The sequence below is a fragment of the Carcharodon carcharias genome, chromosome 3, assembly GCF_017639515.1.
Source record: "Carcharodon carcharias isolate sCarCar2 chromosome 3, sCarCar2.pri, whole genome shotgun sequence".
Classification (NCBI taxonomy): Eukaryota; Metazoa; Chordata; class Chondrichthyes; order Lamniformes; family Lamnidae; genus Carcharodon; species Carcharodon carcharias.
The window spans coordinates 104,115,804-104,142,933 of NC_054469.1; the positions used below are offsets into that span (position 1 = coordinate 104,115,804).

A 27,130-nucleotide genomic window follows, 5' to 3' on the forward strand; every position below is an offset into this window, starting at 1 on the left:
CACAGAGTTCTCCCATACTCTAAATGTGCTCTCAGCACCTTTTAAAGTGGGGCTGGACCCCATCTCTTCTGCATCTGTGACCACTGATGCTGTGCACCAGCTCCTGAAGGGTTCAGGTTCTGAAGATGGACAAAGCGTCAGAACTTTTAAAGTTTCATGGCTGCATCTCTATGATATGACCCTGATCATGGAGCGCAAGTGAGCTGCCCTCAGCCAGACAAGAGTCAGGCCTCCTCAGAGGCTATGTGGAGATCTATGGAGTGTCGTTTCTGCATGTCGTCGTCATCCTCCTGCGATTGAGTGACTATTAGAGCTTTCAGCGCATTTCCATGACAGGAGCATTCTCAGAGGGTGTTCCTGCTGCCATAAACCAGACTGGAGTCAAACATTCACAAGTGCGATGTGAGGAATGATGGGGCCACCTCAATGTATGTCATCATCATCCTCCATAAATCTAGCAACTATGAGGGCTTCCCAACTGCGCCTGACTCGTCTAGCCAATGTGAGGGCCTCATCCCTGTCATCATTGCCTCCAAGGACCTCCTCAGCCTCGTTCCCATCATTGTCCTCCTCATTGGAGGAGATCTGAGTGCCACATGAGTGCAATTGATCACACCCTGCACCTGTGAGAATCCCAAGATCAGGGTGAATCCAATCGCTCTTGTATCCTGGCTGTCCCGGTCTGGGTGAAATGCACAAAGTTGTGTGCCATAGAGAAGGTGGCATCCGTGACCTCATGGATGCATTTTTGGGTGGAGGCTTGTGAAATCCCACAGAGGTCACCTGTGGAGCCCTGAAAGGAGCCACTGGCATAAAAATTGAGTACCCTGGTCACTTTCACAGCCACTGCCAGTGGATGCCCGCCATGTCTCCATGGCACTAAATCCTGCAGTAACTGGCAGATGTGAGTGACGAGTTCCCCAGACATGTGCAGTCTTTGGTGAAACTGGCTGTTGGTCATCTGCAGGCCCCAGGTGTTGCTAGGTGCCAGCTTACAATGGTGGCCCATGGCTCTTGGGCGATGTATGCAGGAACCCCAGCTGCCCCTTCTTCCTGAGGTTGCCTCTGCGCAGCTAGGAGTCTCTATCGCTTTCTCCTCCGTCGTCTTCATGCTCTGTAGGCCGTCAGGCATACAGCTAGCTCACCAGGCTCCATGATCCTGAGTTAGTTCTCCTGCAGGATGAAAGAGAGAGACATGTGATTAGCATGGGTGTGCTAAGAACCTGCCCTGGTTAAGTGTGATGGCCTCTTAATGCTTCCTGGAGAGTGCTGGCCACCACTTGGATGGCCAGAGATGAGTGCACTGCATGGCTGCCCTGTTAGCTTGAACCGTGGGGGATACTGGTCCAAACCGAGATGCTGAGATTGCAAGGGGCTGTGAGCACCTCCAGCAGTGACTGCTACATGGCCAGCTTTAGCAAGGAGACTGTGCACTCCAACTGCTCTGCAGTCCACTAAAGTGCTCATGAATTTGCTGAGGTGGATGGACAATCCAGCGGGGGTGTAAGAGCCTAGCGGAGTGGCCTGATAACGATATGCTGCTGTATTCCAATGAGATTCCCGACGACCATGGCTGCAAATGTGGTTCTCTGTTGGTGGGCTGAACCTTCCTGCCTTCCTGCCATCGTGAAACCGATTACGCCATATTGTTCACTCATGTCACCTATCACACCTGCCACCAGTGGGCATGGAAAATACCACCACTAGAGAGTGAACAGCTTGCTAACTCAAATGAGAAGAAGTAACCTTAAAAGTTCATATAACTGCACTTTAAAAGGAGCTCTGGGCCTTGAATGCCTGGCTTCATGTTGCAACATCTTGGCCTGGTGCTGTCTGGGTGACAAGCAACAGCAAGGGCATGCAGAGTGGAAGAGATGGGAACACAAATCCTGTCCTGTTGGGACAGGGCAGCAGGTTGGTGCTACACAGAGGCATTGAGAGCCCTGGGGTGGCACCTCAGTAATCCTACCCTAGTAATCTTTTGGAGGACCCTGCTGTGAAACCCCAAAACCCTTTTGTGCATTGGTATCCACGGCCATGATGGCAGCGGCCGGAGCCCGCGTGGCAGCGGCCGGAGCCCGCGTGGCAGCGGCCGGAGCCCGCGTGGCAGCGGCCGGAGCCCGCGTGGCAGCGGCCGGACCCCGCGTGGCAGCGGCCGGACCCCGCGTGGTAACGGCTGGAGCCCGCGTGGCAGCGGCCGGAGCCCGCGTGGCAGCAAGCAGAAATTTCAGGACCTCAGTCTGAGTTTTCACTGCAGCATTCGAATGTTGTGTGGCTCCTGCTTATGCTGCAATGGAAGCTGAGACTTCGCCCTTCAGCTGTTGCATCACGGGTTAGGTCTGCAAATGTTCTCATGATGTTGTCCATCACTTCTACACTGGAAAGGACGGACTCCAAGCTCTGTGCCAAGTTAGTGTTGGACTCCTTCATGTTCCTTGACCGTGACAACAGGCTCTGTAGCAGATCTGCCAATACACCAAGTATTTCTATGTGCATGATCATTGACCTTTTTTCAATTTGTCACCCCATTAAAATCTTCGCCTGAATCCTCTGCAGGGCACCTTTTTGTGTGACCTCACCTTTCCGGGAGCTGGCACAGGAGCTATCCTTTCCTCACCCTCATGGTTGTAGCCCAATTGTGCCTGGTAACTCTAAGCTACTCTCTAAAGTGCCAGTATCTGAGCTGTAGCTCAGGTTTTAGAGTGAATGTCTGTTCCCCCTCTGGGCCTACAACCTTAGGCACCTCCGCCTGGTCAGATGGCAGCGCCTCGGGATCTGAAAACATAAATGCACAAGGGCAGGTTTGGGGTGAGGGAAGGAGAGGGAAAGTAAGAGCTGTATGGTTACACCAGCAGCAGCTTGTACAGATTTTGGTTTGAAGGTAATGTGAAATCTGAGAAGGTGAATTAGGTGGGAAATTCCATCATCCTCAATAATTTCAGCAATGCTGCTGGCCGTGACCTCAGTGATGTTGTTCCAATTATTCCAAACACCATCTCCTCTTTTGGGGGGTCAGTACAGGCAGCTGTGTCTGCCCCCCTTTCTCCCTCCCCCCACCAACCAACTATTCCCCCTGCCTGATCGCCCCCCCCCCCTCAAACTGGCTCGCTACTGCTGCCTATTATGGGCCACCTTGTCCTGCATAGAGAGGGAGGTGTGCCAATGAATGTGGTGCCATGTATTTGAGTGATGTGCCTGCCATAGTTGAATAGCTGGCAGTGTGTGCAAGCTGTTGGATGTGAGTGTGTGGCTTGCAGCAGTGCTAAATGCGTGAGTGTGAAGTGAAACATGAATGGAACGTTTGAGTTGTAGTTGACATTGACTGGTAAAGAGGAGCAGTGTGCGAGGCTAGTGGTGCAGTTGGTAGGGTAGGGCATGTAAGGATGCTTTCACTGACCATAATCACTCATGGGACTGAATTTTGCCGTTGGTGAGCAGGGGGCAGGACCTGCTCGCCGATGCACAAAATGATGCGGGTTGACGTCAGGCGGAACCCCCGATGTCATCCCGCCCCAGTTAAATTTTCAGGAAGGTGGGGGCACAGCAAAATCACCTGTCCGCCTGCCGACCTGTCAATGGTCAATTGGGGCCATTGACAGGATAATTAAAACAATTAAAGGACCTGCCCGTCCAACCTTAAGGTTGGTGGGCAGGCCAGGAGCCCCGGTGGGCAATAGAAAAAACATGAACCTTCATCCACCGGCGGGATGCGGTTTCATGCAGTGTTTAAAAAACTTTAATAAAGTTTTTGTGAAATTTACTAACATGTTCCATCTCGTGTGACATTGTCACATGAGGGAGACATGTTAATGATTTTTTTATGTTTCTATTTTTAATGTTTCAAAAATTTTCAGCTATCCCCCTGTGGCAGCTCTTAGCCTCAGGGAGATGTGCACTCTTTCGTGTGCGTGGGTGAAAGAGCGCACTCTCGCATTTGGGGAATCCCCCTGCCCACACAGGAAGTGCATAGTGCTTCCCGCCAGCATCACACAGGGCGGGCCTTAATTGGCCCGCCACTTAAAATGGCGGTGGGGCCCGCTTCTCTGGCGGGGATCAGCTCCCCACCCGTCGGAGATTGTGTCGGGCCTGCCCGCCCAGTGGGCAGAAAATTCTACACATGTTAGGTCATTCAAAGTACTTGCGGCACTGCGCCTGGGTCCTCAGTGGTAGGCTAGTAGCATGGATGGCTTAGTCCCCTGAGGAAATAGAACCTCTCTCCCACTGTCCACCTACTGCACCAATGACTTAAGTATTGGCATCTGAAAATCTGGGGGCATACTCTCTGGCCTGTTGGGCCATTATTGTTCATTTCTCTAGGTCTTCAAGTCTTCTCCAATCAGTTTCAGCCCATGCTGCAGCCAGAGGCTGTCTTTCAGAGGGGTAGCCTGGCTTTAAGGTAGTAGAGGCTAGCTTTAAATGGTGTTAGCCTGGCACTAGCCCAGTGACCCTGTGCTCCTGCTGAGGTGTGCAGCCACTCAGCAACGCATTCAGTGACGTGCCATGCAGCCCAATCAATAAAATGGTCAGGCAGCACAATGCTGCATGTGTCCCGCTTCAGTTTGAATTGGTGTAGGGTAATCACGCATCACTCTCCCCATACCTGAATTTGGGAGTATTTAACACCCTTGAATGTTTAAATATAAATGTCCTGAATTTCTGCAGCAATTGTTCCGATCTTCTATAACCTCTGAAGAATGATGTAAATATTCATGTTCTACCCATTTCTCTGAAGTTCCTGCTGATCTCCTACTGAAGTTATAGTGGAAGACTGGGAGATAGTCTCTTTTATTGAGATCTTTTGGATGTGCTTCTGGGTCATCTCAGTAAAACGCTAAAGTTTTTAATATTGTGATTATTTTTAAATTAATTAAAATATTAAATGACTCAGTATACTTATTGTTTAAAAATGGTGATATTGGGATCTTGCCTGCTGATGTCCTCCAGAGCTGATCCCACCAGATTGTGTGGGGTCAGCAGGAAAGTATCTTGTTATCATGGGACGGATGGGCACATCTCTGGAAGGCATGTTAGTCAGGTCAACACCAACTCTGTCCATATGCTCGGTGGCCCCCCTATGCAGACAATCTTTCAATTAAAAAAAATGCTTTTCTTCTGGAATTTAGGCTGCTTCCTTGGCCAGATCCCTTTAATTTTCATTCTTTTAGAGCCAGAGGTTTTCAAACTGGGATCCGTAGAGACCATCTGGGAGGGGGTCTGTGAAATAATCTCCCTTGTAGATGAGAGAGAGAGAGAAAAAAACAGAAAAGAGGAAGAGGGAAGGAAGGAAAAGTAGGTAATCTGTCTACCAAGAATAAATTAATAGTAGTTAATGGACCCGCACAAGTCGTGACAAGCTGCCCACCCCTGGAGCTCCTGAATACTTGGCCGCCTTCACCGTGTTGGGACCTCAGTTGCCATGGTTTTCAGTGATGAGTCTTGCATCTACTTTCAGTGGACGGTGGGATGGGAGGCCAGCTGCTGCTGTGATTTTCAGATGTATTCAGTTGGACTCGTGAAGTGAGCAAGTGTCACAATAATGCTGCCTGCCCTGCTGAGTATTTCCAGCATTTTCTGTATATATTAGTCCCTTGTTGGTTTGATTATTGTAATCATGGAAAAGTGTTCAGGCCGAGTCACTTAAATCTTCCACCGTGTTGCAATAATGCTAATTCCTTAAATGATTAAATAACACTGACAATCTGGATTGGGTTTGCATAGGTCAGTAAAATATTCCCGAGAGTGTCACATTCATGTGAGAACTCTGTAATTAAATTGGAGGGAAGGAAACTTGTATGCTTATGGGAAGATTTTTTTAAGTTAAAACAGTAATCTGCTTTGAGCCTGTTAAACATTTAAATGGGGTAGGACTGCATTAATACTGATTTGGCTAATAGCTGTTTGTATTGAATGCAATTGGGTATATCTGCCATTAACAGGCAATCTTTAACCACTTTAATACACTTCAGTTGGTGTCCATGAGAATTTTAGTGGAGTTGCACTTATCTTTTATCTTTGGTTTGTTTGGTCTGTTTCATCTCTATCCACAACTGTGAATTAGTCCTCAAATTGTTTTGAGTGAGTGCCTGCTTTCTTAAAAATATTATTAAAATACTCTCCAAATGCAACATTTTTTGCATTATGAATATTACATAGTATTAGAATTTTGATGGGTGGTTCATGATTACTGTTCCATTTGAAAAGAGAAAGTTTGAGAACCACTATCCGAGAGGCCAGTTCGCCTCACCTCACTAGATGTACCTGCCTCCGCTGATAACACAAGGTACTGACTAAGTCAAAGGAACTCAAACTGAGCATCAATGAGCAGGTTATTGCTGACTAAGTGCCACTTAATAGCACTGTCGACAACAACTTCCATCACTTTGCCGATGGTCGAGCGTAGATTGATTGGGTGGTAATTGGGCAGGTTGGATTTGTCCTGCTTTTTGTGGACAGGACATACCTGGGCAACTTTCCACATTGACATAGGGAGTCCCTGTCCCAGCTTCCTTGCTCCCATTTGCATTGTAAAGCATGAACAGAGGTTTCATTCCTTAAAACACGTATAGGAAACTCCTGGAAGTGGCAGGGGCCCAAAGAAACTGGCTCTGGGCTGCTTCCCTTGGGGTTTTGTCTGTCCTCCTACCAGGATTTCTCCAGTGGGAACCTCGCAGCAATTTTGACGCTGATAAAACTTTGGGATTTTACTGTTGGTGTAACGTTATTTGTATATGATTATTATCACTTTAAGTCAAATTCGAGTTTATTTGTCAATAGATTAACTCTTCAGGCTGTCAGGCTTTCATTATCAACTTTTCGTGAGTATACTGAACAGCCCAAAAGGTCTAAAAGAAAAAGAATAAACAAAATAAAAATAAAGAGGAACATTTTGGTCATCATTTAGCACTTGCTAATGGATAACCTGTTATATTTCCATAGCTTTTCTATTATGGAACACTATGTGTGGATAGAAACTTGTTTGTGTATTTGCAGTGAATATGTTTCAACCTTTCGTGTTTGACATCCCGTGCAATACTTAGCCACACCATCTGTGTAGGAATTAAAGAACATCTGTTGGAAATACATGCTTATTGATGTTAATAAATGAAGCGTGTCCCACCACGCCATTGAAACAATTAATTTGAAGTATTTTTCTATGTGTATGTGTGGGAGCCTTAACTCCATGGAATTAATTTTACAAAGACAATGTGGTATTTCATAATTTAGAACTGCTCATCATAGGTCAGGATACATTCAGCGTAGGCTCTGAAGAATGTGTTATGGAATTGGATGTAGCCTAACTTGTGATATTTTTCTCTTTTCTTTAGGGAGTAGAATGGCGCTCAGATGAAATGACAAAAAAAAGCTGTTTCAGTAAAGGAAAAACTGAGGTAGGTGGTGATTGTGCTCCAGGGAATAAGGCAAGATCCTGTACTGTGAGGTGAGTGGGGGCTCTAGCTGCTTTCTCACACAGTTTGATATCTTGCCAGCAGCGATATAAGCAAATGCTTCCAGCTCAAAGGCATCAGAATTCCTGATTGGAACCCAAGACACATTTAGAAGGACCCCATGCCATATTTTAATACCACAAATACCAACCATTTGTAGTTGTAACATGTCTGGAATTTCAGAATTAAAAAACCCATCTGTACCCATTACTGGGTATACATTCTCCACTGCTTTTTAATATGTTGAATTGGGGTCTGGGTTAAAATCTGAGCACAGGGGTTTCAGATATCAGTTGAACACTCAGTGATATTTATTCAACATTTGTTGGCTAAGTATCTCAGGCTTTTAAATTAGTTAGATATAGAAAGTAATGTACTTGTTGTTTTTCTTGCCTTCCCCCAATCTTGACTTTTAATTTCTTTACAATTTTCGAAAACAATACTTCATTCATTTAAAAAAAAATCTATTTGTGACGGTGTAGCGGGAGGAGCTGGTTCAGACATAATAACTGAAGGGCAATTTCAAAACCCAGGTTTTTGATCCTGCATATATTGAGCTATGTAATTAAAAGTCATTTATTTAAATGTAATGCTGTCTAGATTCAAATGTTTTTTAACTGGAATGCATTGGCACTGGTGAAGATAAACTTTTGCTGCCTGACCAGGGCATACAGACCGCCCTTATTCCAGGAAAAGGATGCAAACGAAAACCTGACCTGTTGCGCCCTTGATCTGTTTTGAATCGGCCTTATTATTGCACCAAATTACCTTTCTGGGGATTAGGAATACATACTGATTACTGTCAATCCACCTCAGTTACATAAAACCCACAGAGCATTCAGTAGGACCTGATGTGTTCACTGAATGACATCAGAATTGCATTGAATGCACCACCTACACAAAGAAAGACTCTTGAAGGTTCAGTTGGTGCCAGTAAGTGAGATGCGATTCTTTCAGTTGATTAAATTCCACAATAATGATCATTTGGGGGCCTGTTATTATCCAGCAATTGAAAGGATGCAATGCAAGCTAAACCTTATGTTTTAGTGATTTCTTTTGTATTAAACTACCATGTGTCATTGCAGGAGCAATGTCAGAATTATATCCGAGTCCTCCTTATCAACAGCAATAGGATCTTCACCTGCGGGACAAATGCATTTACTCCCGTGTGCACTAATCGGACGGTAATTACAATCAATACATTTTCTGCTTTTTTAATCATCGTATAGTTACAATTACACCTGATTGTGATTGATTTAAGTTCAAAGAAATAACATCATTTAAATTCCAGGTTATCCTGGTGAAGTGCAGTACATCGTAAATCCATACAGGATGTGACTGCCTTTGCAACCTTCATGTGATTTCCTTAAAATATAGTTAATGTCAAAAGACCTTGACTCTGTTTTAATTGTATATCAATTTTTAACAGGTTGAAAAGATATGTGTACAAAAACAGATGGCATTAATTTAGTCAGCAGCACCTGATAATGTGGTAATCCATGAGGGAGGAGCTGAAGCAATTTATGGGGAGGCATAGGAGCCCTGTGATTCTGTTCTTAGGTGTATTATTTATATTTAGAAAATAGACAAAATGTAAGGTAAAAACATGAAAACAGAATTTCCCCCAAATTCTTGAGTTGAAAAGGGGAGATTGTACGATTTCCATTGGATGGGGGTCAGAAATTTAAGGCAGTGGCCGGTGGCTGGGAATTCACACCATTCATACTGCCCTTTTAAATTCTTGTAGTATTGCCTGTGTTTGGATCTTCTTCCATTACTCCTACATCAAGAGGGTGTGTCTGGGGAAGTTCCAGGCTTCTCTAGCTAGATATTCTCTAGCCTTTACAAGGCTGAAGCATTTGCAACCGTCTTCAGCCAGAAGTGTCGAGTGGATGATCCATCTCGATCTTCTCCTGAGGTCCCCAGCATCATAGGTCTCAGTCTTTGGCCAATTTGATTCACTCCACGTGATATCAAGAAGTGGCTGAAGGCACTGGATACTGCAAAGGCTACGGGCCCTGACGATATTCCGGTGATAGTACTGCTGACTTGTGCTCCAGAATGTGCCGTGCCCCTAGTCAAGCTGTTCCAGTACAGCTACAACACTGGCATCTATCTGGCTATGTGAAAAATTGCCCAGATATGTCCTGTACACAAAAAGCAGGACAAATCCATCCCAGCAAATTACCACCCAATTAACCTACTCTCAAGCATCAGCAAAATGATGGAAAGTGTCATCGACAGTACTATCAAGCAGCAGTTACTCAGCAATAATCTGCTCACTGCCACTCAGTTTGGGTTCCACCAGGGCCACTCTGCTCCTGACCTCATTACAGCCTTGGTTCAAACATGGACAAAAGAGCTGAACTCAAGAGGTGAGGTGAGAGTGACTGCCCTTGACGTCAAGGCAGTACTCGACTGAGTACGGCATTAAGGAGCCCTAGCAAAACTAAAGTGAATGGGAATCGGAGGGTTGGGGGGATGGAGGGAACTCCCCACTGGTTGGGGTCATACCTGGTACAAAGAAAGATAGTTGTGGTTGTTGGAGGTCAATCATCTCAGTCTTGGGACATCGCTGCAGAGTTCCTCATGGTAGTTGCCTAGGCCCAGTCATCTTCAGCTGCTTCATCAATGACCCAAACTAGATCATAAGGTCAGAATTGGGGATGTTCACTGATGATCGTGCAATGTTCAGCACCATTTGTGACTCCTCAGAGACTGAAGACTGGGCTTGTTTCCTCTGGAGTTTAGAGGAGTGAGGGGTGATGTGATTGAAGTATGTAAGATCCTGAATGGTCTTGACAAGGTGGATGTGGAAAGGATGTTTCTTCCTGTGGGCGAGTCCAGAACTAGGGGAGCATTGTTTTAAAATTAGGGGCAGAATTTTTAGGTTGACGGGCACGATCGGTGAGCCTGGGATTTGCCAGGGATGGACCGCTGACCGCGATCAGCCCCCGACCATGATTTCACGCTGGCTGGCCAATTAACAGGTAGCCAGCATGAAACGTGTGCTGGGAAGCTCAGCGCTGCTGGGGTGGGTGTGGGAAGAGGGCGGGCGCTGATGTCAATGTGGGCGTGGGAACGCATTGAGAGAAAGCTCCCTGAAGACAGAGCTGCCTCAGGGAGCTGCAGATCCGAAAATCCACAAATAGACACCTGAAAATATACATGATAAAAATGCTGTCCACCGATTTTTAAGAAAAAAAGTTTATTTCGTCCTGCCCATGGATGAGGTTTCATGAAAAACGTAAAGGCCACCTGGCTGACTTGCCTGCCCACCAACCATAAGGTTGGACGGGCAATGTAAAATTAAAGAAAATTGCACCGTTAATGACCTTAATTGGCCTCTTAACTGTTGGCGGCCGCACTTCCGACTTTTGCACATGCCCGCTGACTGAAATATCGTGCAAGTGGGTGATGACGTCAGGATGCTCACCCGACGCCATCTCACGCAATTTCACGCCAGATCGGGTAGGACCCACACCCATCCAATCAGTGTAAGATTCTGCCCTAGGGATTGCCCTTTTAAGACAGAGATGAGGAGAAATTTTTTCTCTCAAAGGGTTGTGTGACTTTGGAACCCTCTGCCTCAGAAGGCAGTAGAGGTGAGATCACGGAATGTTTTTAAGGCAGAGGTAGATAGATTCTTGTTAGGCAAGGGAATCAAAGGTTAACAGGGATAGATGGGAATGTGGAATTCAAAACACAAACGGATCAGCCATGGCCTTTTTGAATGGTGGAGCAGGCTGGAGGGGCCGAATAGCCTACTTCTGCCCCTATTATGTTTGTATGAAGCAGTCTGGGTCTATATGCAGCAAGACCTGAAGAATATTCAGGCTTGGGCTGATAAGTGGCAAGAGTAACATTCACATCTCACAAGTGCCAGGCAATGACCATCTCCAAGAGAAAACCTAACTGTCTCCCCATGACATTCAATGCGTTACCATTGCTGAATCTCCCACGGGGGGTGGGGGGGGTTTAACCATTGACTAGAATGTGAACTGGGCTAGCATATAAATACTGTGGCTATAGGAGCTGATCAGAGGCTGGGAATTCTGCAAAGAATAACTCACCTCCTGACTCCCCAAAGCCTGTCCAATATCTACAAGGTGCAAGACAGGAGTGTGATGGAATACTGTCCATATTACTGGAGGAGTGCAGCTCCAACAACACTCAAGGAGCTTGACATCATTCAGGACTAAGCAGGTCACTTGATTGGCTCCACATCATCACCTTAAACATTACTCCCTCCACCTCTGTTGCACAGTGGCAGGAATATGTACTATCTGTAAGGTGCACTGCATCAACTCCCTAATGCTCCTTTGATAGCACCTTCCAAACCTGTCGCTTCTAGCATCTAGAAGGATAAGGGCAGCAGATGCATTGGAACACCACCTGCAAGTTCCCCTCCAAGCCAGTCACCATCATGACTTGGAAATATCCTGGAACTTCCTATCTAACAGCACTGTGGGTGTACCTACACCACGTGGACTGCACAGTTCAAGAAGGAAGCTCACCACCACCTTCTCAAGGGCAATTAGGGATGGGCAATAAATGCTGGCCTGGCCAGCGACACTCAGATTCCATAGACAATTGAAACAAAATGTACAGGTTAAACATTTAGGTGTGTTTAGACATCTTTCTGAATTTTGGGCTAAAATGGGTTTAACTAATGCTGATTCCGAATGGAACAAAATGAGCAAGCGTTCCTTTCTTCGTTGCCCCTCAGCATAATTAGCCCCATTTCCACCAAAAAGATGTAGACCCAGGTAACAGAAACTGTTTTTTAGACTTACATCATTAATACTCTTTGAAACATGAAGACTTTAACTGAAGGTTGCAGTCTTTACTGTGGCAAGTAAACAAGAACTATGGATGCAAATCTTCTCTGCAATCCTGCCCAAAAAGCAGGTATGATTGCAGCAGAGAATGAGGGAATATTTGAATGATGGCATTTATTGTCATCTCTTCACCAGGTTATTTGTTCCACAGCTGTCGTTGATCACTGTGGCAAGAACAGGGACAGGGCACAGACCCCCCAAAGGATTCACTTCCTTCCATCCCATATATTGCTGCCTGCTGGGTCTTCTATCAGTGGGCAGAGACTCTTGGTGAGCTCCTACCCTTTTAAGTCTGTTTTCTGGTGCTTCAGTGGAATCCCTACTGTAGCAACACCAGGAACATCTGTTCTCATACTGGCAGGCTCCCCCTTGGCATCAGGAATCCTGCTGCACGTTTATCATGCATATGGGGTGGCCCAGGGTAACAGCTTGAGTTGGGCCATAGGCAGGTGAGTAAGCGAAGGTCTTGCCCCACTGAAACTTTATCTAGAGAGCAGAATTTCAACCACGGTATTCCAAAGTATTGTTCCTCAGGAGATTTTACCATTTACATGGTTGTTTAGGCCACATACCTCCCTTTAAATTGCTGGCACACCTGGACATTATGTCAAGATAAATGCAATTTATACCTGTTTTAAAAAAAAGATGGCCATTGCTGTATATGGGACTTGAAAACACCTCAGATCTGCAAGGTAATAGTGGAATGTACATCTAGTTGTACACAAACAACAGTATCAGTCTTTGAAGGCTAGAAGTCTATAAAGTACATACAAAGCTACTGTCTGAAGTGCTAAAAAGAACTGCCCAAAGACATTTTGGAACATGTCTATTGCAGAGAGGTTTTGCTATGATCAAGAATATTGAATCATGTGTTTCGATTGTATTTGATGTGCTAATTCTTAAACCTTCATTAGATTGTTTACTTTTTGCAGCTAACCAACTTGACAGAAATCCATGATCGCATCAATGGCATGGCTCGCTGTCCATACAACCCACAACACAATTCCACTGCTCTACTTACATCTACTGGAGAGCTCTATGCTGCCACAGCCATGGATTTTCCAGGAAGAGACCCTGCCATCTATCGCAGCCTAGGGGGGCTTCCCCCTCTCCGCACTGCTCAATACAACTCAAAATGGCTAAATGGTGAGCACTGACAGGGATAGAGAGACTATAAACATTAGAGTATAACAAAACGATTATGTACCTAAGGATCCTTCAAGCCTTTGAATACTACTATGGTAATGCTGGTTTTAAAATGATAGGAAGATTATATAGGGATGATTTTTCTAAGGCCCTCCCACCAGTGAACTGGTACAATTGAGTAGTGGGGTGCCCAATTTCCAAGGAATGATTTGGGAACCAAACATGTGGCTTTACCAGCATGCATGGGCTTTGCTTCAATATGAAAAAGCTAAAAAATTCCCACACTGAATGTTCCAACTTTGGATGGAATGCTCTGTGTGCTGTGTCCATATAAAACTAGAGGTCCTGGAACCTGAATTGAAATGGCAGTATTAATTGTTGGCAAAAGTCTTTAGTCTAGAAATTTCAATTGTGCATTGATTGTAGCTGGTGGAATTATTGCCTCGGGAGAAATGGGTTCCACCAATTTCATTCCTCTTTGCTCCAAGTGTGACAGATTTACCCCCTTTAAAGAGTAAAATGTCTGTGTTTTAATTTCTTTCCATTTTTGTTCTATTTTGATTGACTCAGTAGTTGATTTTGCCTTTTTGGAGTTTTTTTCTTGCCAATGTTTTCATCCATCATTCTTGGTTGCTGCTTATTTAAGTCATGTTGTACAAAGTGGGAGATTGCGTATTTCTTTGGGAGTTCCAAATGCATTGCATGATTTAGCCAAGAAAGAAATGTTCATGAGGCATTAATGAACATGTGTACACCCCTGGGACTCACATAGATAGGGATTTCCACACTGAACCTGAACATGTCACAGGAGCCCTGTTTTCATGACCTCTGCATCCAAAGAGTGGCCATTCTAGAATTGTACTATCTGCTGAAGAATAATCTGCAGACAGGATCTGGAATAAAGGCTGTTTTTTGCATGGAAATGAAGATTACTGCAACATGAAGCTTTTCACACCAGTGTATCCTTCTAATCTATTTGAAGGGACATCGGCCACATCAAGAATGATGGATAAAAACATTGGCAAGATAAAAACTCTAAAAAGGCAAAATCAACTACTGAGTCAATCAAAATGGAACAAAAATTGAAAGAAATTAAAACATAGACATTTTACTCTTTAAAGGGGGTAAATCTGACACACTTGGAGCAAAGAGGAATGAAATTGGTGGAACCCATTTCTCCCGAGGCAATAATTCCACCAGCTACAATCAATGCACAATTAAAATTTCTAGACTAAAGACTTTTGCCAACAATTAATACTGCCATTTCAATTCAGGTTCCAGGACCTCCAGTTTTATATGGACACGGCGCACAGAGCCTTCCATCCAAAGTTGGAACATTCACAGTGAAGGAATGGCAATATAGTTCCAAGTCAGGATGGTGAGTTATTTGGAGGGAAACTTCCAGGTGGTGGTGTTCCCATCTATCTGCTGCCCTTGTCCTTCTAGATGGTAGTGCTCGTGGGTTTGGAAGGTGATGTCGAAGGAGCCTTGGTGAATTCCTGCAGTGCATCTTGTAGATGGTACACACTGCTGCTACTGTGCATCGGTGTTGTAAGGATTGAATGTTTGTGGATGTGCTGCCAATTAAGTGGGCTGCTTTGTCCTGGACAGTATCAAGCAGTTTACAGAATACACCTGTATTAAGCAACCAATGCACTATGTTTGCAAGGGGTAACATCTTAATTAATTTTCCTATAGGAATGAGGCATCAGCTAGATAGGACACTGAGTGGCAGAGTTCCTTGAGTGTAGACTGTTGTAGCTGTTACCAGTGTGGGCATTGGAATGCTTTACATCTATTGTATAGCCTATATGAGCAGATAGAATAAAAAAAAAGGTAGGCCTTGCATTTATATAGTGCCTTTCATAACCATTGGATGCTTCAAAGAGATTCACAGAAGTTCTGACAAAGGGCCATTGATCGAGAACATAAACTCTGTTTCTTTCGTCTTTTTAAAAAGTTGATTCATTCAGGGATGCAGGCTTCACTGGCTGAACCAATATTTATTGCCCATCCCTACTTGCCCTTGAGAAGGTGATGGTGAGCTGCCTTCTTGAACCGCTGCAGCCCATGTGGTGTAGGTACACCCACAGTGCTGTTAGGAAGGGAACTCCGGGATCTTGACCCAGTGACAGTGAAGGAATGGCAATATAGTTTCAAGTCAGGATGGTGAGTTACTTGGAGGGGAACTTCCAGGTGGTGGTGTTCCCATTTATCTGCTGCCCTTGTCCTTCTAGATGGTAGTGCTCGTGGGTTTGGAAGGTGATGTCGAAGGAGCCGTGATGAATTCCTGCAATGCATTTTGTGGATGGTACACACTGCTACCACTGTGCATCGGTGTTGGAAGGATTGAATGTTTGTGGATGTGCTGCCAATTAAGTGGGCTGCTTTGTCCTGGACAGTATCAAGCTTCTTGAGTGTTGTGGGAGCTGCACTTACCTAGGCAAGTGGGGAGTATTCCATCACACTCCTGACTTATGCCTTGTAGATGGTGGACAGGCTTTGGGGAGTCAGGAGGTGGCTAACTGGTCACACGATCCCTAGCCTCTGACCTACTGTTGTAGCCACAGTATTCATATGGCTAGTCCAATTCAGTTTCTGGTCAATGGTAACCCCCAGGATATTGATAGTGGGGGATTCAGTGATAGTAATGCCATTGAACATCAAGGGGCAATGGTTGAATTCTCTCTTGTTGGAGTTGATCATTGCCTGACACTTGTGTGGCGTGAATGTTACTTGCCACTTGTCAGCCGAAGCCTGGATATTGTCCAGGTCTTGCTGCATTTGGACGTGGACTGCTTCAGTATCTGAGGAGTCACAAATGGTGCTGAACATTGTGCAATCATCAGCGAACATCCCCACTTCTGACCTTATGATGGAAGGAAGGTCATTGATGAAGGAGCTGAAGATGGTTGGGCTGAGGATACTAGCCTGAGGAACACCTGCAGCGATGTCCTGGAGCTGAGATGACTGACCTCTAACAACCACAACCATCTTTCTTTGTGCTGGGTATGACTCCAACCAGTGGAGAGTTTTCCCCCTGATTCCCATTGACCTCAGTTTTGCTAGGGCTCCTTGATTCCATACTCTGTCAAATGCTGCCTTGATGTCAAGGGCAGTCATTCTCACCTCATCTCGGCAGTTCAGCTATTTTGCCCATGTTTGAACCAAGGCTGCAGTGAGGTCAGGAGCTGAGTGGCCCTGGCGGAACCCAAACTGGGCGTCAGTGAGCAGGTTATTGCTAAGCAAGTGCTGCTTGATAGCATTGTTAATGACCATTATGTTACTGATGATGGAGAGTAGACTGATGGGGCAGTAGTTGGCCGGGTTGGATTTGTCCTGCCTTTTGTGTACTGGACGTACCTGGGCAATTTTTCACATAGCTGGGTAGATGCCAGTGTTGTAGCTGTACTGGAACAGCTTGGTTAGGGGTGCGGCAAGTTGTGGAGCACAAGTCTTTAGTACTGTTGCCGGAATATTGTCAGGGCCCATAGCCTTTGCTGTATCCAGTGCCTTCAGCTGGTTCTTGATATCAGGTGGAGTGAATCGAATTGGCTGAAGGCTGGCATCTGTGATGCTGAGGACCTCTGGAGGAGGCCGAGATGGATCATGCACCTGGCACTAGGAAGACTGAGCAACTTTCAAAGTAATTTTCTGTCTCATGAGCAATAGATATTCCAAGATACTAACCACACAGAATATGGATAATTCTGTGCCCTGTGCAATATTGCTCACAGGGAACCATTCATTTGCCTTGATTATACTCATTTCCCAATTGAAATAAGATACACAGATTCATTCAGATCATTATCTGAAAGATCCTTATAACATTCTCCAGGTTTTCTATCATGTTCCTGCCCCAGATTTCTACTTCTCTTTTTATTTGGACAGCCTACACACCTCAGCAGTTTATAGTGAGTTTGGGCACCGAAGAAATCTTGCTGCACTTCTGGTTGTTGAGCTTTCAGGGTCCATTTGCTTCAATTATCTGTTAATTATTTCACGTTTTCCCCCCCCCAGTTATGTAGCAGATTTCTGATGTGCCTGGCACTGTTGTTCTGGAGCCTCTGCACCAAATCCTGTCAGGTTCAGATGGCATGTGAGTGGCAGTGGCCAACCACAGCCTGCTCACCTTTCCTAAATTTAACATGGCGCCATGGCAGATTAGCAAAAGTGCAGCACCACCCCAAATTTAATATTTAAAATAAATAGTAATGTCTCTGTGGGGCTTTTCCCACTTGTACACTCTAATGTCAGCGTAAGAGCCACTGAAACCGTGGAAGCATTATTTTAAATAGTACATTTCAGTTGTGAAATTGGACTTCACAACCCATTGTGCCAATTAAGCATAGTGGCCCTGAAGTTCTTCAGGGTTTCCACATGCCAGAGCCCACAGAAAGATGTCAGAAATCAATGCACAAAGTCTCTACCATCTCCATGAGTTTCACAGCTGCCTCGTAAAGGGGCAGAACCTTCATCAATCCCCTTAAAACACAGATTAGATGCAGGAGACCAGTCATATGGCCTGAATTTGTGAAGAGAGGAAAATTTATTTTCAATGACATTTTTCCATTTAGCCCCTCTTGCTCAGGTGTAATGTGGCCTTGGCAACCCCCAGCTTTGGGATTATGAACATGGCACAGACAGGAACTGAAGGTGTACCCACAGCAATGATTGCATCCTCCCCCTCCCACCGTCCCATACTAATTAGGTGTCCCCTTACCAATTCCGCAAACTTGAGTAGAGTCAGCACTGGAGGACACTAGCAGCACAATGACTACGTAATCTCCAGAATTGCAACTGAGTGAATTTTGTAGCTATAATTCTGTCAAATGTAGGCACTGAAGTTGTTATTTGGCAAGAAAATGGTTCTGTTCCAAGAGCTGCAGCAAAAGTACAGGATCCTAGATATATCGTAACTGTGATTTTGATTACATTTTTACAATTTTATTTTTCAGAGCCAAATTTTGTGTCATCCTATGACATTGGAAATTTCACCTATTTCTTCTTCCGGGAGAATGCAGTAGAACATGACTGTGGAAAAACTATTTTCTCCAGAGTGGCCAGAGTGTGTAAAAATGACATTGGAGGGAGGTTTCTCCTGGAGGATACATGGACAACCTTCATGAAAGCCAGATTAAATTGCTCTCGACCTGGTGAAATTCCTTTTTATTACAATGAGCTGCTAAGCACGTTCTTCTTACCTGAGCAAGACATGCTGTATGGAATCTTTACCACTAACGTGTATGTACCCATTAATCCTTGCCGATTTTTGTGTGAGGGCAGTTAACCTATTGTCTGTCACTGGGAAAACGCCAGAATCCATTATTAAATACTATCAGGCAGAATCATCAAGTGAAAGGGAAATCATGTTTGACGAATTTTCTAGACTTTTTTGAGTATGTATCAAGCAGGGTGGATAAAGGGGAATCAGTAGATGAAATGTACTTGGATTTCTAAAAGGCATTTGATAAGCTGCCACACAAGATAAGAGCCTATGGTGTTGGACATGATATATTAGAATGGATAGAAGACTGGCTAACTAACAGAAACAGTGTGTTAGGATAAATGAGTCATTTTCAGGTTGGCAAACTGTAAATGGTGGAGGTCCACAGGGAACAGTGCTGGTGCCTCAACTATTTACCACCTATATTGATGGCTTAGATGAAGGTGCCAACTGTATTGTCGCTAAATTTGCTGATGATACAAAGATAAGTAGAAGAGCAAGCTGTGAGGAGAATACAAAGAGTCTGCAAAGGGATATAGATAGATTAAGTGAGTGGGCAAAAATTTGGCAGATGGAGTATAATGTGGGAAAATGTGGGTCTGTTGAAGAATAGAAAAGCAGAATATTATTTAAATGGAGAGAGACTACAGAATGCTGCAGTACAGGGAGATTGGGGTGTCCTTATACATGAATCACAAAAAGTGAGCATGCAGGACTGGAAGGCAAACAGAACATTGGCCTTTATTGCAAGGGGATGGAGTATAAAATTAGACAAGTCTTACAAAACTTTACAGGGCATTGGTGATACCACACCCAGAATATTGTGTATGGTTTTGGTCACCTTGCTTAAAGAGGGATATATTTGCATTGGAAGATGTTCATAGATGGTTCACTAGGCTGATTCCTGGTATGAGGGGTTTGTCTTATGAGGAGAGGTTGAGCAGGTTGGGACTATACTCTTTGGATTTGAAAAGAATGAGAGGTAATCTTATTGAAACATATAAGATTCTGAGGGGGCTTGACAGGATAGATGTTGAGAGGATGTTTCCTCTCATGGGGAATCTAAAACTAGCGGGCACAGTTTCAAAATAAGGGCTCTTCCATTTAAGACAGAGGTGAGGAGGAGTTTCTTCTCTCAGAGAGTTGTTAGTGTTTGGAATTCTCTTCCCCAATGAGCAATGGAGGCTGGGTCATTGAATATATTCAAGGCTGAGATGGAAGATCTTTGATTGAAAAGGGGGTCAGGGGTTATTGGGGGCAGGCAGGAAAGTGGAGTTAAGGCTGCAGTCAGATCAGCCATGATCTTATTGAATGGTGGCAGGCTCGAGCAGCCGAATGGCCTCCTCCTGCTTCTATTTCTTTTATTCTTATGACACAACTGCAGGTACTCTTCATTGTGTTCTCTTATGACCCCTCTTGGCCTTTCAGATGTTGCACCTGTATTTGTTAGTGCAGACTAAAATGAAATTATATTTGTCAAGATTATTTAATTATACATGGGCATATTTCCTACAGGAATAGTATAGCAGCTTCGGCTGTCTGCATGTTTAATCTGAGCGCCATTACTCAAGTTTTTGCTGGGCCATTCAAATTCCAGGAGAATTCCCGTTCAGCATGGTTGCCTTTTTCCAATCCTAGTCCTAATTTTCAGGTATTTATGACTCAACCTATATGAAACTTTTCATGGTTTTATAAAAGTTTTAATTGTAAGATTCTACTGAAAGATTTTGTGATAATTGCTTTTTAATTTTAATCTATTTCAATGATTGTTCATTATTCTTTTATTTGTGTTTCTTTGTAATTTCCAACAGAGACTTACTTTTTAAATTTATGCTTTATTAGTGTGGTACCATCGATTATGGTCCTTATATGAATCTCACAGAAAGGAACCTCCAGGACGCTCAGAGGTTTATTCTTATGCATGAAGTGGTGCAGCCCATCTTTCCAGTCCCTTTCTTCATGGAAGACAACAGTCGGTTTTCTCACATTGTGGTGGATGTTGTGCAGGGAAAGGACATGCTCTTCCATGTTATGTACTTGGCCACAGGTACCATAAATAAAGTCTCCAGTACAAGAATGAAATGCATGACCTGAATGCACATTAGTATGACAATGATCAGCATTAATACTGTTCAATAAGTATCTTTAAAGCATTTAGCTCTAATACCACAATGCAAAAACCCAATAGCTTTTACACGTATGCTGATGACACCCACCTCTACCTCACCACCACCACTCTCGACTTCTCACACCTGTGCCATCACTAAGACTGCCTCTTCCTACCCTGTAACCTTATCCATGTTATTGTTACTTCTAGACTTGACTATTCAAACACACTCCTGGCCAGCTTCTCTCATTCTACCCTCAGTAAAGCTGACAACATCCAAGACTCTGCTGCCCATGTCCTTTCCTGCACCAAGTCCCGTTCACTCATTATCCCCATGCTTGCTGATCTATATTAGCTCCTGGTTAAGTAACAACTCAATTTTAAAATGACCATTCTTGTTTTCAAATCATTCCATGGTCTCGCCCCTCCCTTACTCTGTAACCTTTTCCAGCCCACAATCCTCTAAGGTATCTGTGCTCTTCTAATTTTGACGTGTGCAATATTCCTGACTTTAATGGCTGCACAATGATGGCCTTGCCTTAACTGCTTGGCCCTAAGCTTTAGAAGTCCCACCCTAACCCTCTACATCTCTTCCCCCTCTCTGTTCTCTTTCCTCTTTTAGACACTCTTTAAAAGCAACCTCTTTGACCAAGCTTTTGTCATCTGCCCTAATATTGCATCTGGCTCACTGTCAAAGTTTGTATCATAACCCTCATTTGAAGCATCTTGGGATGTCTTATTATTTTAATAAATATAAGTGATTGTTGTACATATGATTGGTAATTTATGCAATTACAATTACACTCTAACAATAATCCATTTCTTTACATCACAAAGGTTGTGAAATTGCATATAATAGTCCTGGTTGGTGAATAAGTATGTTGTGTTTCATTTACATACCCTTGTTTAAAATCACTACTATTCGTATTTGTAAGTGCACAGTTTGCTAAGTTATCCAATTACAGTCATTGTATTCTATTTAGTCACTCAAAGCCATCCATCACTAATATCAGAGTATGTTGTTGTTTCAGTTTGTTCATGTCCAGTATTGTAGTCTGTGGCTCCAGGCCTTGTTGTTGTTTCCTCTAAGTTGGACACTGCAGAAACAGAGGCAGTGCAATATATGCCTCTCACCTAGCTGTTTGCTGTTGTGAATTTATGACTAGTATTGCTGCATTTAAAGCTCCCATTAACTCACTGCTGATTGATAAGTTCGCTGGTACAGACCATCAACCCTCTCGAATGAAAGGGCTGGTCAGTTGGCAAATTTTTTTTTTAGGATGGAGATGAGGAGAATTTTTTCCCCTGAGGTTTGTGCGACATTGGAATTCTCTGCCTCAGAAGGTAGTGGAGGCGGGGTCATTGAATATTTTTAAGGCAGAGGTAGATTGATTTTTGTTAGGCAAGGGAATCAAAGGTTACCGGGGGTTGATGGGAATGTGGAATCTAAACACATACAGATCAGCCATGATCTTAATGAATGGCGGAGAAGGTTCGGGGGCTAAACGGCCTACTTATGCTCCTGTTTTGTATGTTCATTTGTATGTTCATAGACTAGGGGTTGGGGAGAACATTAGCTTACATGGATTGGAGTAATTTTGACTTTGGCCAATAGCGTAAGACAGGAGATATCAATTCAGCTGCTGTTCTATATCTCTTCCAATCATTTTGCAATAGCGTCCGTTTTTTATTATCACCCCAAGTCAAAATGATCCCCTGCCTTGCTAGTTTCATCATTATCATAAAAGCGATGATTTTTACATTTTAACCATACAGTTACCCTATGCATTTTACTGTGGCAGCAATCCCAGCATAATTTTCAGTCTGTATAATGCATTATACTTCCACGATAAAACAAAATATTAAACCATAGCTAAAATTCTATCAGTTTTTGAATAAAACAAATTAATAGCAGGTTGATTTTAGAGCAGGCACTCCAGGTTTGCATCACTTGAATTATGTATGTATATACGCAATAGCTACAAATAAAACCAATCAATGTGTTGTAGGGTGGTCAAATTGTGCTATTAATGATAGTGTTGATCTGCAGACACTTCTTGGGCAAAATAAGTTTATTTACAATATACTCAACCGCAACTACACATGTGCTTTCAACTCCAACACTGACTCTGAGGTAGCCTGCGCTACTCGCCTGTTGGTTACTACAGATCGTGTGAACTTGCTATTAAGTATTAGTCCTGAAGGTACATTTTGCACTAAGTAAAACCATAATTACTACATTCCTCCCCTTAACTGGGCCCTACATATATTTATAAGTACATATTTTTCAAGACAATATAATATTTACACTGGATAAGGAATTTACAAGTTCAGTTTTTCAGGTGGTTGCCTGGTATGTGTGGAATGTCGCAGCTTCACAACTCCAGATTCTTTGTCAGGAACCTCCTTTTCTGGAGTTGCCTGAACATCAGGTGCTTCGGTGGGCACTTACAGTTCTGTATCCTCAACTCTTACAGGAACATCAGACATGTCAGTCCTGAGTTGAGTATCCTCAACTCAGACCCGGTCATGGTCACTGGTGGAGCCAAATCTTGCTGATTTGTCTCTCTCTTCCATAAACGGTCCACATGTTTACGGATGATCTGGCCTTCCACCTCCATGTGGTAAGATAGAGGTCCAGTCACCGCACTTATTTCACTCAGTAACCACTTTGGTCCTTCCCCCAAGTTCTTCATGAATACCATCTCTCCTACAGTAAATTTCCTTTCGTGACTATGCCAGTCATGCCTAGTTTTTCTGGCTTCCCTGACTCCTTTCCATCTTTCCCTCTAAATTCAGCATTATTAAGCTCAGTCTTGTCCTGAGACAGCATTTCAACAATAACTCCGCAGGTGTGACACCTGTTGTTGTGTGAGGGGTAGTCCTGTAATGAAAAAGAAAGCGTGCTATCTTGGTTGCCAAGGAATCACCATTTAGCTTTTTCGCACCCGCCTTGAACATTTAAGCCGCCCTTTCAGCCGGTCCATTTGGTGGAGGGTGGTACTGTGCAGTTTTCACGAGTGATACCGTTGAGGCCGATAAATTGTTGAAACTCAGCACTCGTAAATGCCGTACCATTATCGGAAACGACTACTTCTGGTAGTCCATGAATGGTAAAGCTCTGATGTAGTTTCTCAATTGCAGCAGCCGACATTGGTGACTTCACCTCATATACGTCCAACCATTTTGAATGGGAATCGACAGTGAGCAGAAGCATTGTTCCCAGGAAAGGTCCAACGTAGTCAATGTGTAACCGCACCCAGGGTCTATCTGGCCACTCCCATGGGTGTAACAGAGCTGTTGCTGGTAACTTTTGCAGTTGCTAACATTGCACACAGTGCTTTACTAAACTCTCTCTTTTACCATCCATCCCAAGCCACCATAGATAGCTGTGTGCTATGGTCTTCATTCGGGAAATTCCTAGATGGGCACTGTCTAGTTCAATTAAAAGAGGCTCCCTTCTCTTTGAAGAAACTATCACTCATGCTCCCCACAATAAGATGCCATCCTGGCTGGTTATTTCATGGGCAGGATCTTCCGGTCGGCGAGCTGGGGTAGGGCCTGCTCACTGATGCGTAAAATGACGTGGGATGTTGTCGGGTGGAACTCCCAATGTCACCCAGCGTCATTTCCATTTTCAGGTCGGTGGGGGCTCAGCCGAGTCAGCTGCGCGCCTGCCGACCTGTCAACGGCCTATTGAGGCCATTGAGAAACTAATTAAGGTCGTTAATGGACCTGCCCGTCCAACCTTAAGGTTGGTGGACAGGCCTGTGGATGCTGGAAATCTGAAACAAAAGCAGAAAATGCTGGAAAAACCCAGCAGGTCTAACAGCATCTGTGGAGAGAAAAACAGAATTAGCGTTTCGAGTCCCTATGACTCTTCTGAAGAAAGGACTCGAAAGTGTAGCTTTGCTGATTGGCTTCCAAAATGGACAGTTACTCTGCTTGTGCCTTTTACTTGAATGTGTTCACCCATGTATGTTTTTAGCTTGAGAACTGTTTCTTCTAAACTTAATTGATGTTCACCATTTTATGTTCCCCAATTACTGTAGTGGAATCTCCCATGCCCACTTCCATTCCAACAGGTTTGCCATTTACTTTCACTGTGACAAATATTGGTTCTGTCATTCCAACTTTCAAGTTAAACAATGAGTAAATGTCTGAATTTGTTGTTTCGGGCTCTTCTATATTGTGGATTTCACTGGGCTGCATCTTTTGTTTACAAGCCTGCTTGAATCTTTCCCTGCATTGCCTCATTATATGTCCATTTCTATGACAATAGTAGCATTCGATTTTTTTTAAACAGCCAATCGCTAAAAGACTGATTGTTTCCACCTCTATTAAAATTATTCTTCCATTTTGCTGCTAAGTTATTTTTCTTTATTCTTTGGCTAGCAGTGGTTGTTCCCACCTCTCTGCAGAGTCTTACTTTTTCGCGCCTCTTTTGGTTGAGATTTCCTGCCTGATGTGGAGGACAGCGCAATTTGCACACCTTGTATTGCTTTTGAATCTCTTACTGTGCTTTCCATGGCCAGCACTATTGTTAGTGCCTTCTTGAAACCCCAGATTCACTTTGGATAATAATCTTTTCTGAATAGTGTCCTCTTTCACACCACACACTAAACGATCTCTGAGCATAAACAGAATTACCTGGAAAAACTCAGCAGGTCTGGCAGCATCGGCGGAGAAGAAAAGAGTTGACGTTTTGAGTCCTCATGACCCTTCGACAGAACTTGAGTGAATCCAAGAAAGAGTTGAAATATAAGCTGGTTTAAGGTGTGTGTGGGTGGGGGGGGGGGGGGAGAGAGAGAGAGAGAGAGAGAGAAGTGGAGGGGGTTGGTGTGGTTGTAAGGACAAACAAGCAGTGATAGAAGCAGATCATCAAAAGATGTCACAAACAACAGAACAAAAGAACAAAAACAGAATTACCTGGAAAAACTCAGCAGGTCTGGCAGCATCGGTGGAGAAGAAAAGAGTTGACGTTTCGAGTCCTCATGACCCTTCGACAGAACACATAGGTGTTAAAGTTGGTGATATTATTTAAACGAATGTGCTAATTTAGAATGGATGGTAGGGCACTCAAGGTGTAGCTCTAGTGGGGGTGGGGGGAGCATAAAAGATTTAAAAATATTTAAGAATAATGGAAATAGGTGGGAAAAGAAAAATCTATATAAATTATTGGAAAAAAACAAAAGGAAGGGGGAAACAGAAAGGGGGTGGGGATGGAGGAGGGAGCTCAATACCTAAAGTTGTTGAGTTCAATATTCAGTCTGGAAGGCTGTAAAGTGCCTAGTCGGAAGATGAGGTGTTGTTCCTCCAAAGGACTTAGTTTCATACCCTTACGCCCTCACCTCAATGAGTTTCGGGCTCGGCATGATGCTGAACTCCTCTTCCGCTGTCTTTGTCTCAGGGCTCACTTCTTTGGGCAGGAGTCCTCTCTCCATTCAACGGATCCTTTTACCCACCTCCAATACTCTCCCTCCACCTGGACCCCTCCCTCTGGATTCTTAACTTCTCTTGATCTTTTCATTGAGAACTATCGGCGCGACATTAGTCGTCTCAATTTCTCTGCTCCTCTCACCCATTCTAATCTCTCTCTCTCTGAACTTACTGCACTCCATTCTCTCAGGTCCAACCCTGACATTGTCATCAAACCCGCTGACAAGGGTGGTGCTGTTGTTGTCTGACGCACTGACCTCTACCTCGCGGAGGCTGAGCGTCAACTCGCAGACACTTCCTCCTACCTCTCCCTGGACCATGACCCCACCACTGAACATCAAGCCATTGTTTCCAGGACTGTCACTGACCTCATCTCCTCTGGGGATCTTCCTCCCACAGCTTCCAACCTGATAGTCGCCCAACCTCGGACGGCCTGCTTCTATCTCCTACCCAAGACCCACAAACAGAACTGCCCCGGTAGACCGATCGTCTCAGCTTGCTCCTGCCCCACAGAACTCATTTCTCGTTATCTTGACTCCCTTCTCTCTCCCCTTGTCCAGTCCCTTCCCACCTACATCCGGGATTCCTCTGACACCTTACATCACATCAACAATTTCCAGTTCCCTGGCCCCAACCGCTTCCTCTTCACCATGGATGTCCAATCCCTCTACACTTCCATCCCCCACAAGGATGGTCTGAGGGCCCTTAGCTTCTTCCTCGAACAGAGGCCTGAACAATCCCCATCCACCACTACTCTCCTCCACTGGCTGAACTTGTTCTCACACTGAACAATTTCTCCTTCAACTCCTCTCACTTCCTCCAAATAAAAGGTGTGGCTATGGGTACCCGCATGGGCCCCAGCTATGCCTGTCTCTTTATGGGGTATGTGGAACATTCCTTGTTGCAGTCCTACTCCGGCCCCCTT

General features: G+C 44.3%; 1 protein-coding gene across 1 annotated transcript in view; it reads left to right on the forward strand.

Moving 5' to 3' along the window:
- sema5a (sema domain, seven thrombospondin repeats (type 1 and type 1-like), transmembrane domain (TM) and short cytoplasmic domain, (semaphorin) 5A) overlaps nt 1-27,130 on the forward strand; it is a 244,463-nt gene that overhangs the window by 115,961 nt on the left and 101,372 nt on the right. The window contains exons 5-10 of the mRNA XM_041184817.1: nt 7,326-7,388; nt 8,531-8,629; nt 13,219-13,432; nt 18,391-18,676; nt 20,175-20,310; nt 20,502-20,706. Coding sequence (XP_041040751.1) covers nt 7,326-7,388; nt 8,531-8,629; nt 13,219-13,432; nt 18,391-18,676; nt 20,175-20,310; nt 20,502-20,706 — 1,003 coding nt within the window. The remainder of the gene's footprint in view (nt 1-7,325; nt 7,389-8,530; nt 8,630-13,218; nt 13,433-18,390; nt 18,677-20,174; nt 20,311-20,501; nt 20,707-27,130) is intronic.